This window comes from Diabrotica undecimpunctata, chromosome 5 (genome assembly GCF_040954645.1).
Source record: "Diabrotica undecimpunctata isolate CICGRU chromosome 5, icDiaUnde3, whole genome shotgun sequence".
NCBI lineage: Eukaryota > Metazoa > Arthropoda > Insecta > Coleoptera > Chrysomelidae > Diabrotica > Diabrotica undecimpunctata.
In genome coordinates this window covers 62327495-62346374 of record NC_092807.1, presented here as the reverse complement: position 1 = coordinate 62346374, position 18880 = coordinate 62327495, and the positions used below count along the sequence as shown (strand labels likewise).

Below are 18880 nucleotides of genomic sequence, written 5' to 3'. Positions count from 1 at the left end.
ACTTGACCTATGAGCAGATTGGTTTAAGAAAGATTCCAAAAAAATGAAAGATAGCCTAAACATCTAAGAAAACCAAAATGCATACAGAGTCAAAAAGAAAGACAAGCAAACACACTTACCTTATATTGTGTCGCTATACATTCCTGTCAGATGTACTTTCTTATCAGTTACCAGAAGAAAGGAAGATTATGAGAGAGTATTAAACAAATAATTGCTACAAATTAACAATTTTTATTTCTTAAATGTTCATCCATTTAAAAGTATTATAGAATGTCAACACATTTGCAAAATAAACATAAATCAAAAAGGCAAATAGCAAAAAAAAACAAAAGAGTAAATTTCGACAAATCAAGTATTAAAAATATTTATTTATTAAATTAGATTGAATACCTTTATAACTGGGTAAAGTTGAAAGGTGAATTTAAATAGCAAAATTTAACAAAAATAGTTGTGACATTACATCAGTTATAGCATAATTATCATTATATTATCGGTATTATTACTTACTGTCTAAAAAAATACCTATAAGATAGCTGAACAAAAGGTATAAAAATTCCCCTTGATCACTAGGGTACTAAACATACAAATATTTGGACTATACAGGGTGGTCCGTAAGTAATTGTACAAACGGAAACCGTAGATTCTGCACTTTAAAATATTACGATTTAAGCCAACTTGCTTTAATAAAATGTTGATATTAAGAAAGATACAGGGTGTTAAAATGGAAATTTAAAATTTTATTTTTCGCTATAACTTTTACGTTTGTAAATATTTTTGGACAAAAAATTACAGTTAGATGCTTTTGAGTGGGATAAATTATAATTTTATACTTACTTTAATGTAACTAATAGAGGGCGCCACATATGCCACATGTGTGGCATAAATTTGCGCTTAACTTTTTTTGCTCTTTAAGTTAGCTCTATTTGTGGTAAAAAATATTAAAGATACATTATTTTTACAAAGAAAAGGTATACTTGTTAGTAACCTGAAAATTTAACCGTTTTCGAGATAAATGCATTTTATAAGTCAGCTGCACAATAATTCTTGGTTTGATATTTGTGCGATAAAGCACTGAATACCTGTAGATAAGCATAATTCATAGTTTATTCTTATTAAAACAACTCAAAGATTATAATGTAACATCACAAAATGCTTTGTTATATGTGCTAAATGTCTTATTGGTGAAAATATATTTCATCTTCTTCTTTAGATGCCGTGTCCGTATTCAGACGTTGGCCGTCATGTTTACAATGTCCCTTTGCTATCGCTTCTTAAGTTTCTATAATGATGTATTACTTTTTCTCTATTGTAAAATACTAAAAACCCAAAATATGTGGTTTATGCAAGATGGTACACAACCACATTCTAGAGAGAAGGCAGTTAGAACATACTTAAATACAACTTTTCTGAACGTTGAATTGGTCGTGGTAGTCATATTCCTTAGCAATGTGATAAGATATTGATATAATTATTTAATTCATAAAAAATTCGAAAAGAATACTTATTGTTCATTACGTAAATAGTTTACCCATTTTTATTAGGACAAATAGAAACTAGAGCACAGGTATTGAATAGCACATATGTGTCCTGTTTCATAATACTTATGCTACAGATCTAACCTGAAAGACTCAGCATTTTTACAAAAACATCATTGTTGTCCTAATAACCGATATTGTTATAAATATAGTAAACACACAGGCAATTTAGTTCAGCATAATATTAGTTCATTAGTAAATCATAATAGTCCATTTGTTCGAGATGTAATTATAGTTACTCGTAAGCTATAACGTAATCATATAAATAAGTAATGTCATCGATATATTCATCCATTATACATTATAGCCACCACGTAGCCCCGAATTTAATCCGCTTGATTTTGGTGTATAGGGCGCATTAAAACAACGTGTGTCATAAACATTCGCAACCAACTATGGGAAGAAATAAATACTGCAGCAGTTTCTTCAGAACCAATGATGTTATTTAATATGAGACGATCTTAGATGGAATATATTGACAAATGAATTAAAGAAAATGGTGGACATATCGAACACTTACTTTGACAAAAAGTTATGTTATTTAGTTTAACTATTTCTTAATTTGGTTTGTAAACAAAATGTTTTGATTATGACTTTAATTTAACATAAAACGTAAAATGTTTGATGTAAAATCATATTATTCTGTTATTTTGTCAAATCCTATTATTAATTATCCCGCTGATATATTTATTTTATTTAATATTTCGTTAACTATTAACTTTAGTTAAAGGTATTTTATATCAAAATTCAGAAGTATTAATGTTTTTGTCTATTTTTTCTTCGTTGCCTGGAGTAATTGCCTTAGATCAGAATTATGCAGCTGATTTTTAAAATGCGATTATCTCGAAAACTGTTGAGTTTTGAAGTTATTAACAAGTATACCTTCTTTTTGTTAAAATAATGTGTCTTTAATATTTTTTGTCCCAAATACAGGTAACTTAAAGAGCAAAAAAGTTAAGTGCAAATTTATACAACATATGTGGCATAAGTGGCGCCCTCTATCAGTTACATTAAAGTGTGCATCAAATTATAATTTCTCATATTTAAAAGTACCCAGTTGTAAATTTTTATACATAAATGTTTACAAACATGAAAGTTATAGCGAAAAATAAAATTTTAATTTTGCACTTTAACACCCTGTATCTTTCTTAATATCAACATTTTATTAAAGCAATTTGGCTTAAATCGTAATATTTTAAAGTGTAGAATCTACTGTTTCTTTTTGTACAATTACTTAAGGACCACCCTGTATACAAAAAAAACAAAGATTATCACTGAGTACCAAAAAATTGAGGGACATAACTTATACCTACAAAAAAAAAACGTGGCACTGCACTGCACTTATACATATGTAATAAATCATGCCCCTCAGTATTTAGTTTGTGAGTGACTATGAAGCTGTATATTTTAAATTAAATATAAAAAAATTACTGAAACCTTTTTACTTGTATAATACCATACAATATCCTGAACCTTTTTTTAAGCCGTATAGTGTTAAATTTATAATTTTTGTATCCATTACATCACAAATCGGCCATATATTGGTTAAATCTGTTACTCCAACATCATCCTGAATTTCTCAAAGGTTCTTTTATATTTCTTGTTTTGTTATATTACAATATCCTATTTATAAAAATTATTTTATCAAAAACTTTTGAATGGGTCTTTTAGCTGTATGTCTGAAATTTATTAGAATGTGATAACAAATTAGTTGATAATTTTGATATGGTAATAAATTTTTATTGATATCTCATTGTGGTGAATATTAGTACTTTCCATCTTTATTATTTTTTTTCTTTGGTAATAAATGACAAATATTAGTTTATGTATTAAATCGTAAATAGCTAGGGTATCAAAAGTATTGAGCTTTTTGGTGACTCTTTCCTTGTTTTTTTAATTCCCCATCATTTAGTTGTTTTATAAATGGACAAGATATACCATGCGATATCTTGCAGCAATTAGAATGCTTTAAAAAAGGGACGTTCTTCGATTTATTCCAACACAAACAGTAACTTTTTGTAGATATAATGGTACTTCTACAAACAAATTAAGGGTTTTCAGATGACCAACACCTCACATTCTGTGAAATAACATATCCAGAAACTAAAACCATGCTTTATCTGAAAATAGCTTGTCTTAAAAATATCATTATTTAGATTAATATAAAACCATTGGCAAAACTCTTATTCTTCTTTAATAATTTGATAATCTACCGGATGCAACTATCATTGGTTTTTTTTTAAATACGTTGGTATATGCCAAATGACACATTTGTTTGTTAAGCCACTACTAAAATGGATGTTTTTGGATTCTGATCTATGAAATGTTGAATTGTTTCAATATTCTCAGTTATACGTTTGGACAAATGATCACTTGCAGCTTTTACTACCGGTATCTCTAAATAATTACTTAAAATTTATCAAAACATTGTAAAAAGTATTGTAACTGTAGACTAATTCTGGATACTCCTCATGTCATCATTCCGTACATTCCAGAATCGAATACTGCTGAAAACCATTGTTTTAATTGATTAAAAAAAAAAAGAAATATTACGTTTATAAAAAAAAAGAGCTATAAAAATATATTACATACACAAGCTATATTGACAATGTAAATCCATATCTGTTACTTCATTCAGCGTGGTGACTAAACTACCACCGATCCGTATAAATACTGAACTTAAATAAATAACTGATTTCGTGACCTCGAATTAAGATTTTTTTCGATGACTCTATATTATCCGCATTATTTTTATAACTGTCGTATTTATCCTTCCTGTTGTTGACAACCTTTTTATTATGTCCTCTATTAGCAATAAATAAAACAATACCGTTGATAAGGAGTCATATATACAAATAATCTAATCGTTCGATTTTATCGAAATATCCACTGAAGAATATCTCATTCACATGTATTAAATTATGACATTGTTTATATATTCCAAAATCTTTTTTATAAAATTTAATTTTTTTGGCATTTAATTGGTTATGCCAACATTATTTCACATATTAGTTAGAGTACCCGTCGGAAAAAAAAGTTTATTAGACAAGGCGAAAAGCTCGGGTGCGTTCCGAAAAATATTCTCATGAGATTCACTTTCATGGGGTATCCCAAAATAAGGTTTAAGAGGTCGCCCATTCGAAAAGTTTTTTAAACAAATTGTAACAATCAATTTTTTCGGTACGGACAAATTTTTTTGAATTTTTCGGACCATTCTAAACAAAATAGATCTATTGCAATTTTTTTGTAAACTTGATCGTTTTCGAGTTATAAACAATTTAGAATTAAAAAAATGCAAAATTACGATTTTCAAGACTCAAAAACACGACTAAAAAATATTATTTTTGAATTCACCCAAGAATTAAATTCAAGTTCAAACCTTGTTTTATCGTTTCCTGATAAGTATTTTGGGCTTATTTAATTTTAAAATATTGTTTTTTAATCGGTAATGAAGCGCTTATGGCAGGGTGGGCTCTTGGGCTCCGTGTAAGGGAGAGAAACAGAATCTATGGCACAAATTTTTGCTGGTTTAAATTCTCATTTTACACATGAGCGCCCGCCCTGCCCGATTAAAAAACAATGTTTTAAAATTAAATAAGCAAAAAATACTTATCGGAGGATGATAAAACAAGGTTTGAACTTGAATTTAGTTCCTTGGTGAATTTAAAAATAATTTTTCCTTGTGTTTTTGAGCCTGGAAATTCGTGATTTTTCTTTTTTTTTAGTTTTAAATTGTTTATAACTCAAAAACGATCAAGTTTACAGAAAAATTACAAAAGACCTATTTTGTTCAGAATGGTCCAAAAAATTCGAAAAAAAAAAATGTCCGGTCAGAAAAAATTTCGTTGTTACAATTTGTCTAAAAATATTTGAACTTTTCGCCTGGGTGACCTCTTGAACCTTATTTTGGGGTTTCTCATGAATATGCAAAACAAATCTTACGGAAATATTTTTCCGAACGAACCCGAGCTTTTCGCCTTGTCTATATGGTATTCTCTCTAAACTTTGGGATTGCTTCATTAGGCCGAATCTGACATGGTTTTCCTCTTCGACTTTTTTTGGTTCTCGGGCGTTTTGCCTTCAATTTTCCCGAAACATTTTACCCGTTAAATAGGAAAATCGAAAAATAAGTTCCGTAAACAAGACAATATGAAAAGTTGTTGCTGTTAATGAAAGTATCCTGAAAAAATTAGCTGGTTATGTATGAATTTCGTCACAGTAGTTTTTCCGATATGTTCGAGTTGTCAGACGCTTTGAATTACCTATATTTATGATCAGACAATTTTATTTTCGTTTTTTTTTCTTACAATTATTAAGCTATCGAATTAAAAGGGTATATTGTCTGAAGGAACTTGTTTTCCGATTTTCCTGTCTGACGGGTGAAATGTTTCGGGAATATTCAAGGGAACGCGCCCCAGAACCAAAAAAAAAGTCGCAGAGAGAAATCGTGTCAGACTCGTCCTAATGAAGCGATACCCAAAGTTTGAAGAGAGTATCAATCAGACGGACTCTAACTATTTTTATCTACTCCCGAGAGGATTTCAGTACAGTGCTTATGAGAAGCGACGTTGCCGCTTAGGCCGCTAGGCACGTTCATAGTCTGCAGGTGCGATACAGGACCGCGTTGGTCCTCCTGTACGATAACATTAAATCATGCAATCCTATTAGAAGTAAATATAACATTATTTACAACTTCAAGATTTTGCAAATTACACAAAATTTAATAAAACTATTTTCTTTGAAATCTTTTTTACTAAATTATACAGGGTGTAACAACAGAACGGAGTCTACTAGGGAAACTGCTACAAAAAAAAATCGTAGCTCCGTAGTGGCTACAAATTTAAATTGTTAATTTATATACCGACAGGATATATACCAACTTGGATCAATTATTACTATTAACAGTCTCAACAATTATTACAAAGAAAAGTGTGTATACACCAAAGAATAAAATTACGCTAATAAAAGAATAAAAATTTATGTAGCCTAAACGCTACCTAATGCATAAAGATAAGACTTACAATAACAGTGTCTGGTCTCTACTCCATTTCGGAAAAATCGTCCTCACTGAAACTGCCGGTGTTGGCTGTGATAATCACCGGTAGGATATCTTCTTGTAGGTTGTCAGCTATCCACATTTCTTTTTCAATTCTGATGACATGTTGTATATAATTTTGCCACTGTTCAGCAGAGACATTGGCAAACGCTTCATGGATGAGTTGTTGCACACGATCTTTTTTAAAGTCAGTGTTTCGGGCTGCAACGTAATGTTTAACTTAGCCCAAACCATCTCTATTGGATTAAGCTCACAGTGAATAGTCTCACTTTGGAATAGTCAGGATGTAGTCCTCTTTTTCCATACACCTTGCTTTGAAAAACGAGTTGCAACAAACATATATCTCAAATATTGTTCTGAAGCTATTTTCTTGTGGCATCTTAATGCAATTTACTACTTTTGTTGGGAATAAGCCAAAATTTTGCTTTAAAATTAATTTTACTTGACGTTTCGATTTCCACTTCGGAAATTGTTCTCGAAATACAAAACATTAATACATTACAAATGTTGTTTTTGTCGTTATTGGTAAAAAATTCTTCTAATAACTTGATTTTATCTTACTCATTCAATATCAATATCAGTTTAAAATCATCTACTTTAAAATGTATATGTCTGAATTGTCAATATGAATGAGTCGTAAAGTACATTGTAATGTGCTTATTTATGAGTAAAAAAATTGGCAAACTTCTATATAGTCTAGCTTTTGTTCTGCAAGATTTAAAAAAATTTCAATTAAAAAAAATTACATTGCAAAATTATTATGCGAAATCTATTAAATCGATTTTATTGTAATTTTACTGATTTACTATATTACAAAGATTTTCTAAACAAATTATGAATGTTCTAGGTAATATTAGAAGGTAATCTGAGTAGTTCAAAAACATTGAATAAAAAAAGTCTTGTTTCCTCTTCTTTTTTTGTATTTATTGCTATTTTGCAGCAAGGGTAATAAATTAAAACATTTTTGACCAGCCTTATCTTATAGAAAATTTAATTGTCACTATTTTATTTATTTTTATTTTACTTTGCTCCAAAATGAATCGTTTTAAAGTTATAAGCAAGGAAAATAGAAAAAAATCTATTTTTTAGTAATATTTAAATATTTTATTTTCTTTATTAATGTTCTCGACCTATTTGAGAGAGAGGATGAGTCAATTATTATTACTGAAGTTATTACACAACTTCTCCAAAAATCCGAATGCCACCTCTCACATTCAAATTTAGTCGTTTTTTCACAGATCCTCCCTGGTCTATAATACAACTTAATACTCTCTATGTTTGATAGATGAGTTAAAAATACAGCAAACACAAAAGGAATATGATTTAAATCAGATCGCACGATTAAGAATTGCCATAAAACTTTTTACGAAAAAAATCGGTTTTGATCATCGTACTTTGATAACAGGTTTCTATTTGGAAGCTGGGACATTACAAGAAAAACTTATGTTACAATTTTTCCAGTGTAATATCGAATTTTCTTTATTTCAGAATCAAGAACATTTGAAACCACAAATAGTCGGGGGTCTGGCAAATGCCGAAATATACTGCTTGGCCCTCGGCAATATCTATTCAGATCCTAATTATCATAATCTGAATCATTGGGCAATTCTACAAACTTTAAGCAGAAAGAGTGTTTATAACAACGAGGATGCGCAGCTTACAGAGACAACGTTAATTCAAACTAATCCACTTCGTATGGTAAGTATAAGTAATTTCAAAATATAATTTCTGAATGAATACAATCGTTAGCGTATCATTGATTGCAGATCCGCTAAATACATGAAAGTCAGTGTATGAATAAGTGATAAGTGATTCACTTGTTTAATTTATGATTCACATTCGTTTATAACACCAATTATAAATTATTTTATTTTAATAATATTTGGTATACAGACTTCGCAAAAACAATAAATGATAAGAAGTTTAGCCATATCAATTTATTGTTGTTTTTTTTTTAAATTTTTTTCCTAAAATGCTAACCACTAAAAATTGTAACATTTAAGTTTAGTACGAGATTTTTGTCTTTTTACTTTTGCATGTAGCCGCTTAAAGGGCGCCACCAATAAAACCTTCCGACACAAATGTAACCATGATCTTTTTTTGACATAAATCGAGAGTTTCATTACCAGACAAGTCCTGGAGATACAGTGAATTTTTGAAATTAGTCAGTCGAATAATGGATCTTAGCTGAGAACATTTTTGAGCAATATTTTTTTACAATTTTCTGAGAGGACTATCACAATAGCAATGCCCCGCTGAAATGGTTTATGTTTTTGGGAATGAAGTATCACACAAGTCAACTATTTCCCGCTGGTATTGCGAATTTTAACGTGGTCGCTCCAGTCTCAGCGATGAATCCAGGCCAGGTCCACCCACACACAACAGATTTCACACAGCAAAACATTGATGCGGTTCGTCAGCTAATTAAGGATGACCGCCGTGTAACATACCGGGAGATAGAGGCATCTTTGGGCATTTCAAAGACCTCGATTCAAAAGATTCTACATGAACAACTAGGTGTTACGAAGTTGGTTTCCCGTTATGCTCACACAAGAGCAAAAGCGGTTCGTGTCAATTGGTGTCGAAAAACATTGGAATGGTTTAACAAAACCTCAAGCTCAAAAAACATTTATTGTATTGTTAGTGGCGATGAATCTTGGATTTACTCCTACGAACGGGAAAGTAAACGCCAATTCACTGTGTGGGTGTTTCACGATGAGAAAAAACAAAAATGATCCGTTCAAAAGTGTGTCAAAGAAAATGGTCGCAACTTTTGTGTCAAAATCTGGTCATGTGGCAACAATTGCTTTAGAAAATTGAAGAACGGTTACTTCTGATTGGTATATAATCGTTTGTTTATAAGAAGTTCGACAAAGCAACACACAATGGCGAATAATTCTATTCAGGACAATGCAAATGCTCACACTACCCAAAAGACAAGAGTTTTTGGAGCTTCAAACATCAAATTGTTAAACCATCCACCGTATAGCCCCAAAGTCCTAACGACTTCTTCACGTTCCCAAAGATCAAGAATTCAATGCATGGGCAGCGATTACAGTCACCAGAAGAAACCATCGATGCCTTTAAAACAGCGATTTTGCAGGTATCAACTGAAGACTGGAATATCTATTTTACCAGTTGGTTTGAACGCATACAAAAGTGGATCGATCTTGGTGGGACATGTTTTTGAAAAGCAATAAAGTACTTTAAGTCTATACATTTTTTGTGTTTATGGCTATATGCAAAACTAAAAAGACAACCCTCATACATACCGATCAAATTTTAGCAGTGTGCGGTTTTTTTTTGAAAGTTGTTTAAAATGCCTAGAGTACAAAGACGCGCAAATAGAGTACAAAGACGCGCAAATTTCTATCAACTGAACGAGTTTGATAGGGAGTGGGTTCTAAAAGAAGCCGGACTTTCCTTTCGGGAAATTGTGAATAGGGTTTACAGAAGTTTAGATACTGTGTTAAGATGTAATTGGGCATGGCGTCAAATGGGCTGATCACGAAGATCGAGGGGACAGGGCTGTGCCAAAGAATAAGAGAACCTCAAGATCGTCGCCTAAGGTTGATAGCTCTAAGAGACCGCTTCTCCACTACCAGGTCTATTGCAAATCAAGTTGTCTTTAGTGATGAATCTCGATTCTGTTTAGAAATACATTATGGTCAAGTCAGGGTTAGACGACGATGTGGTGAAAGACGAAATCTACTGTTGGGGTTATGCTGTGGGGTGCCATCGTTTAGGGCTACGGCTAATCTTCGTCAGAGGGAACTTGACAGCTCAGCGATACGTAGAAGAAATTCTGGAACCTGATCTCATACCCTACCTTCAGACGTTACAACATACAATTTTTCAGCATTATAACACAAGGCGACATATTGCGAGAGTCACCACGGACTTCTTTGAACAGACTGGAGTCAATATTTTGCTCCGACCACCGAGATCCCCAGATTTATCTTCAATTAAACACGTATAGGACATGATGGTTCTGAGGATTCTTAATTTAGGGTATCTTCCTCAAACTTTAAGAGCACTTCGGGAGGAGTTAATTAACGAAATACCCCAAGAGGATATTGACCACCTCATGGGAAGCGAGCCCAGGCACATCAAGAGTGTATTGCCCGCCGGGGTGCATTAACACATTATTAATTGATTTAACCGTGAAGTTGTTTCAATCAATTTTGATAGATTGTTTATTTTACTACCCTGTATAATTGTACAAATTATTGTGAGAGTGTTCGGATCTCTGTGGCACTTAGGTAGGCACCAGACTGCCCGACCGACCATGACCTACCGTCCGACGGCGAACTACCAACTTTTGTATTTTTTTTTGAAACTCAAATTACTCGTTCGTGTTCCATCGACCGATCGTCAAAACGTCAGGAGAGTGTAGCAACATAACCACATTTTTGTAATATTATTTTACCGGGCTTTTTGTTAAAAATTGTTTGGGTGCGTAACATTTTTTTAAAAAGACACCAACAAGGAGAATTCTTTGTGTTATATCCCATTCTATTAAATGATTCTATTAAATTTCAAAATTATTATCGCATGAGCAAGCCCAAATTTTATAGGTTAATTACAAATTTTGAAATGTCAGTGGTCAATGTCATTGCTCAGAACGGTATAAATGAATGCGACATGTTCCATATCCATCGACCAACGGATCAAAAATTCAAACAAGTCCGAATTTCAAAACTGGACGATAGCAATCGGTCGCTGTAAGAGATGGACGGTCCACCAGTCTATAATAATAACTCTGGGCATACATTTTCATAGACTCGTAATGTTGGTCGATCGTGGACGGTCGGTCTGGTCGAGCAGTCTAATTCCTCCTTTAGTACATATTGCAACAAGATTATCGTCTGAATGAAAGTCGCACATTAGTGTGGCGTATAGTAGATGTTATCTGAAAGCGATAACTTATTTTTCCCTCTTATACAAATAGTAAAAACTTCCGAACATTGGAAGGAAAGCTTTCATAGCGTTTACTTCATGTTTTGACGTGACAACGTCTTAAATTAGGTTGTGGCTCGGAGTCACTCATGAAAAAGTGTAACGCCCGCTCACGTCTGTTACGATGAGTCACCGAACGAGAGAGAGGCCCGCCGGACCGGCGAATGCCTTGCGTCTCTCTCCCACTCAAACATGATCGGTCCGCTGGTGCGATGCTATTTCTCCTATCATCGTCCTATCCTCAACAAAATCACTCAAATAGAAATTAGTTAAGTTTAAGTTTACATGTACAATGTTTTAGTAAACAAAATATATTTCTATAGTTAAAATTTGTGCAATTCTTATTTTCATTCAATTCCTTGTTCCTATTGTGCAATTTAATAATATTCATATCAATAAATATTCTACCGAGAAAAAGACGTTGTCACGTAAAATCTTCGCCCGTAAAACCGACTTTACAGGCAACCGATTTTTTTTATGCTTTTTCATTTTATCACTGGTTTAATTAGCTATTTACCTAAAAATGGAATTTACTTAATGGAAATTCGTTATGTTTACGAAAAATAATCATATTTCAACTATATTTTTGAAAAACTTTCACGATATTTACATATTCGTGACATGTTTCATAACTTTGTGGCTTCTTCAGATATTTAGGTACTACAGATGTTACAATTAAAATTAAATTATAAATTTGAAAAAGCTACAAATTGACAAAACATTTTATGAATTAAATTTACAATTTTTACACTTACTGTCACTTGTTTTTTATTACTTCTTTACTTAAACTGGAACTTTTTTATTTAACAAAGTATAGTTTTGTGCAATAATAATTTTTTGTATCTACAGAATATATTTATCAATGTAATTTCTTTTCAGTCTGCACACATGGCTGTTATAGAAATGATAATGAATTTATACACGAAGGAAGTTGTGTCGGTAGATAGGGTTCTTTCTGCAATATATAGATTTAAGCATGGGAAAGGTTCAGCGCCGAATATACCAGATAATGTAGTGGATCAGCTCTTACAATGGGTAACACATGCTTGTGATGCGATGCGAATGAGGATAGAAGAAGAAATAGGTGAAGAACAAAATGGAGGAGACGTGAGTATTTTTAAGTTTGGCTTTTTCAGTTACGGAATTTAAAGTAAAAGAGATCCAAATTATTTTTTTATATTTAGAATGAGTACTTCAGGTTTCTTTTTCTCTTTTTCAAGTGCCCTGTCCGCCGCTTCTGATCTTGCTTACAGATTTCTGGATAGTTCGATCGATGTGATCCCGAATCACTCCTGCAGATTTTGAAGCCATGATTGTCTTCTCCTGTCCTTTTTTCGTCTTTTATGAGGGGGGGGGGTGGTTCAAATGTTCGAAACATACCTCGGTTCTAGAAGCTGGGCAGAACCGCCTTCCAGCCTCGGTTATGCAGGATTCCTTCAGCGTGGCCACGATGATATCCGAGACCGCGCGCAGGTGTTGCTCGGACACCATTGCCGTCAATGCCAGAGACCTACCTGCTAAAAACACACCCTCCTCAGCGGTGAATTACCGGCCGGATCACCCTGATTGGGACCCAACATCGACACGGCACTCACTCGATCTCTTATTCACGCACAATTCTCACGCATTCTCTCACTACGACTGAATTCTCTCCCTCTGTTCCTCCCAGTTCATGTTCAATCTCTCCCCTTCTCATTCTGCCTTCTTCTTGCTTGCTCCTGGGCACCCTGCCTCCTTCCGGGTCGCCTTTCTTCTTGTTCCTTTATCTCCAACGTTTTCCTCAAATATCTCTGACCTGCTCCTCACGCATTTCCTTGATCTCTTGAGAACTATAGCCTCGGTCTTACCCGCAGCCAGTTCTAGCTCACGTATTTTCATCAATTCCTCGACTTGGTCGCATGTACGCTGTGCACCAAAGATAAGGTCCTCCCTATCCCGCGCCACGATTAGCATAGCAAGGACGTTCGCAAATGCGAAAGAGGTTACACAATCTCCGTGTTGTTGGCTCACAACCCCGTCATATGCCAAGTTCCACAGCATGGGTCCTAGAACCGACCCCTGCGGCACTCCAGCCGTCAAGTCGGCTTGTTACAAAGGTGCAAAAGCATCGCCCATTTGTCCCGCAGACACACAAACGACACTAGTCGGGAGAAAACATACAGAAAGACATCACACATCTGTGAACTCTCATATATTACACGATATCATGCACACTCTGAAAAAATAAGCATTATTCACATACTTGTTAATTTAATCAGTTGATTTAGTTGATCAGTTAATTTAACCATTCATAGTAAGATAAGATATAGGCCTAGATAGAACTAAAGGATCTGCTAGGTTGATTGCTATAATTTAGACAGTTAATTTTTTATGCCCATACAGAAATATTATTTGCCATAGTAGAACCCTCATTTTGTAAAATATATATTAAATGTTTCAAACATTTGTAAACGATTCTTGTTCTTCACGTGCCATATCAGAATTATCCGACGTTGACTATCACAATTGCTGCTCGATTTTCCGCATAGAATAATTGTTTTGCATTTGATATCTGAGTCCATTCATGAATGTTTTTTAACCAAGAAACCTGTTTTCCTCCTACACCTCTACAGCTATTTTCCTTTAAGGATCAATTGTAGTATTCTATATTCTATATCTATTTCACTTCACTATACGTCCCAGATAAGATATTTTTCAGTGTTTTAACAGTCTTGAGTAATTCTCGATCTTTATAGACCCTCCTTAGTACTTCTTGATTAGTTTTTCTTATTGTCCAAGGTATCTTTAGCAATCGTCTATGAATTCACATTTCCAGTGCTTCAATTCGGCTTGATACTTTTAGTGCCCACACTTCTGCTCCATACAGAAGTACAGTCCAAATATAGCACTTAACCATTCTTTCTCTTAGAGAATCCATATTTCTTTTATGGTAGTTGGAGTATGGAGTTGCTGTAGTGCCATTATGGTATCGTAGCCACCTTCTTTATATAGTTCAGCTGGGAGATTATCGATTTCCGGTAATTTGTTTCTGGCTAGTTTTTTAACTGCATTTTTAAATTCAAGAATCATTGGTGGTTCCTCTTCCCTTTTTCTGTTCCCATTACCTCTTCTCTTTCGTCTTCCAGGTTTTCCTCTTACTCTATATTAAGTGCCTGGTTGAAGTATTCCACCCATTGTTGTTAATAGGTCGCCATTCTTAATTCTGCATTGACTTGTGGTTAACTTGAATTCTTTTCTGTTGATGTTAGCTTGCTTATTCTCTGAATTCTTTCTCTCTGTTGAGGTTGTCTATATAAGTTCCATTTTTAAGTGTTGTCTGTTAAATAAGTTGCCTGGTAATGTTCTACAGTTCTAGTTCGTATTGATATTTTGTATAACGTATTTAATTTTAAAACGTGTTTAGTATGGTAGCTACTTATAGTTTAATTTTTTAAATCTTTCTTTTTATTCAATCTTGGCTTTTCAGAATCACTATATGTTCTTATTAGTGGAGATATCTTGCTCTAGTTCTTTTACTGTATTCGCTTTGTTTTTGATATGAAGTTTATCTCATGTTATATAACGGTTTTGGATATTTTTTGTTTAGTTGGAGAATTTTATTATCTTGTTTTGTGGTACAGAGTTTTAAATGATTTTTGAAACTCTACTTTGGTAATATTTTGTTCGGGATGCCCGATGTTATACTGATGTACAAGTTGTTAATTGAAGTAGAATATATTTGAATTCCAAGGTACAATTTTTGTCAAATTACTGGTACTGAAACACCATCTGTTGGCACTTCAAGACTTTTTTTGCGCGAGAGTGGAAATCTTCTAAAGATCGTACCAGGTGAATCATACCTGGCATGAGTTGGATTTAGAGTAGATAGGGTAGATCCAAACACATTTTCCTTTTTGCGGGATCTTGCCCTTAATTAAGCATCCTTGGTCTTGCATCCATAGTACCTTGCCTACCAACTAAAATCACTCTCAGCTTACGCGCGTGGCACGTCTTTTTATACTGTTCAATCGCTCGCGAAGTACTTCTAAAAATCTTTTTCTATCTTTTCTAGGTATTAAATTTTATTTTTGATTATGATTTGAAGAATTTTCTTGATCCATTTTAGTTACTTAATTTTTTAAACCTTCAATAGTTATTAAAAGTCTAGTCTCACTTTCTTGTACAATAAGATCATGTTTCTGCTTCTTCAGTAATTTTTTTCTCAATATATATCTAACAGTTGTAACTCTATTTGTAAATTATAACAGTTTATCAATTTAAATTTCATTTTAGAAAAATTGTAAAAGTAGCCCAGACTATTATGTAAATGCAGTCTGACCTTGTTAAATATGACTAATTTTGATTCTAAAAGTTTAATGTATGTATATACTTAATATCATTAATCATTTATTTATATTTTTTTAATAGGGTGACCGCTTGAAAGTACCAGAGTTTTCGCCATTGAGAGATTTGAAAGACTTGTGCGACGGTGTGGCTTTAGCAGCGCTTATTTCATATTATTGTCCTGACGAGTTATCGTGGACTGATATTAGGATATCTCGCGTTCCATCCGTTCAGGACAGCATATACAATCTTCAATTACTACAAGATTTCTGCAGTAGATGTTTGCCTTCTTCCATCTTCCATTTAATGCCGGAAGATATAACGTATATGCGGGAGTAAGTAATTTTAAAATGTAATGTGTTTATTATTAAATTAGTCATCTCTTTATTACATAACTTTATCAGTACAACTCATCAAATTGAAATCAATAGATAAAATCGTATAAAAATGATATGCAAAATAAAATTGTTTGAAAACTTCAAAATACTGTTGTAAATTCAAAATTTTGATATGCCAGACTTGTATTAAAGAATATAGCAGGATATTTCAAAGGGGCGATTTGTCACGGTTATTAAACTTCAAAACACTTCCGTAGAAGGCGACTGCATAAACTTAAACCGTGGCCGTCGGCTTAAAACTATATCATGAAAGATAGAGTTAGTGGGAAGTGGGAAGGAGTAAGAACGAAGCAATTTAACTTATGCATCTGCGATTAATTAAATTTCGACGCCTTTGATTTGCAAACTGTTTTTTTTTTCACGATAAAATCTTTATTTTTAATACATTAAATTGTTAAATAGGACTTTAAATAAAACTTAAAAAGGTATGAAAATTTCAATATTAGTATTTATCCTGATGGTTTCTTCATCAGCCTCTTTCTCGGGAACGCAGGTGAGGACCATGGAGCGCTTGGGAATATTATTTGGATCAACTATATTTAAGTTTGCCTCTCTCCCACAGGCCCTCAATAGTCCTCACCACTTCAGTAGTTCATTTTTTTAAATACTCGTTGGCACAGTTCACCCATAGGGCCCTTCGCTAAACGATGTTTTATGGAACTGCAGAGTTTATTCTGACCTCCGATAGGAGCTTCATAAACTGCTTGTTCCAGTTTGTTAATAATCAGATCTGCTTGAGCCTGATCTATCTGCTTGAGTACCCGGATAACGTCTGTGTGCTACCACCATTCTGGATACTTTTGTCACGTTGCTTTATGACCTAGTCTGCTCGTTAGAGCCCTTTGGTTTCTTAGCAACTCTGTTGCGAGGGGGGTGATAGTATTCTCCCGAATTCTTTTTATCCTCGGGTGTTATCGATTTGGTTTTCTTTGTATTTGCTATGGTCCATGTCCCAGCAGCCATTTTTGCCTTTTTCCGCATCTTCCATTGTTGAGCTCTAGAGAGGCGTTTCAAAAAAATCGTAACAAAATTTTTTTGGTGTATGTGGTGATATATAATCAGGAATTAGTTTTAGATCGAAACACCTTAGAATTTTTTTAAGCTTTTTCTCCCAGATTTAGTTAAAATATTTTATTTTCTTAAAAAAAATATGGTGCATGAATAGAATTTGATCTCTAATTTTATAAAATACAAAAATTTTTGCTAAGCATTATATGCACACGACCAGGTGGCATCTACTTAAGAAATTTGCAATTTGCATTTGTTGCTCCTCTTTCATATTTTAGAAGCAGTAATGGCACTCGCGTGAGCGCTCCCTAGTGGCACGGTAAGGAATTAAAATCTTGTTTAACTTGTGTAACTCCAGTCCAGACTAAAAAATGGCAGTGATATGCCCCTCTATATTCTTTGCTTGTATTAAATGAGAACTGCTTATACACATAAAAATCAGTAAAGTTAATCGTCATTGTAAAAATGAAAAATACAAAATATGGTAATAAATCATAAAAAGGTATATTGAATGAAGAGAGAATCAAAAAACATTTGTTAAAAACGTAAAAGTATATATATATATATATATATATATATATATATATATATATATATATATATATATTAATTCCACCAAGGTATTGTTTTCCGAGACGAAGAAATTGGCATTTGGAAAATATATAGGTGGAAATCCTATATTTGCATCAGCGGTAAAGATTATACAGTTGTTGAAAGTGACATTATTTTTTTGCATCTTTAGACAACTGTCCATGTAATGTACCCAATAAACCGGAAAAATACCGGATGAATGCTCCAAAGCTTATATCACCTTATTATATAAAAAACTGATAGAAATGAATGCGAAAACTATAGAGGTATTAGCGTCATAGCTTGTATAGGGAGGCTATATGTGAAATAATAAAAGAACAATTAAAAAAATGTATCCCAGATAAAATCGGAGAGGATCAAACAAGTTTTACATCCGGAAGGTCTTGCATATACCACATTTACACCTCCCAACAATTGATTGAGATTAAAACAGCAAAGGACAGGCTTGTCCATATGGAATTCGTAGACTTCAGTAAGGCATATCAGACAGTTCCCAGAAAACAAACAGTGAAAGAAATCGGATTACCTTAGAGATTAATAGAAACTGTAAAAAATCTCTACAGCAGTGTTGATGCAAAAAAATTAAAACCGGCAATAAATATTCAATATAATTCAAGGGTACCAAAGGATACTACAAGAATGCTCTACATTTCCGACTTGTTCAAAATCTTTCTGGAACAAATTCTAAAACCATGGAAAAGGACATATTAAAGTATGGAAATACCAGTCATGCCTATAACACTGTACACTCCTCAAACTAGAAATAAACCTAAGTAAGACAGAATACTTAACTACCGAACACCAGCATGTAAAAAACTTACAATCTGAGAATAATAAAAAGGTCAAAAGGCACTGAAAAATTTAAATACCTAGGATTCATACCGTCAAGAAATGGAACCACCGAGAAGGAAATAATCAGTATATTAACGCAGACAAGATGTATTATGATAAAAATAAACGGCGACTATGGGATAAACAGATCACCAGGAACATAAAAAAGTGAGTTTATA

General features: G+C 33.2%; 1 protein-coding gene across 6 annotated transcripts in view; it reads left to right on the top strand.

Moving 5' to 3' along the window:
- Patronin (calmodulin-regulated spectrin-associated protein patronin) overlaps positions 1–18880 on the top strand; it is a 210824-nt gene that overhangs the window by 32563 nt on the left and 159381 nt on the right. For all 6 annotated transcript variants that reach the window (XM_072532006.1, XM_072532007.1, XM_072532008.1 and 3 more), the window contains exons 3-5: positions 8080–8289; positions 12430–12657; positions 15958–16208. In XM_072532006.1, the coding sequence (XP_072388107.1) occupies positions 8080–8289; positions 12430–12657; positions 15958–16208 (689 nt within the window). The remainder of the gene's footprint in view (positions 1–8079; positions 8290–12429; positions 12658–15957; positions 16209–18880) is intronic.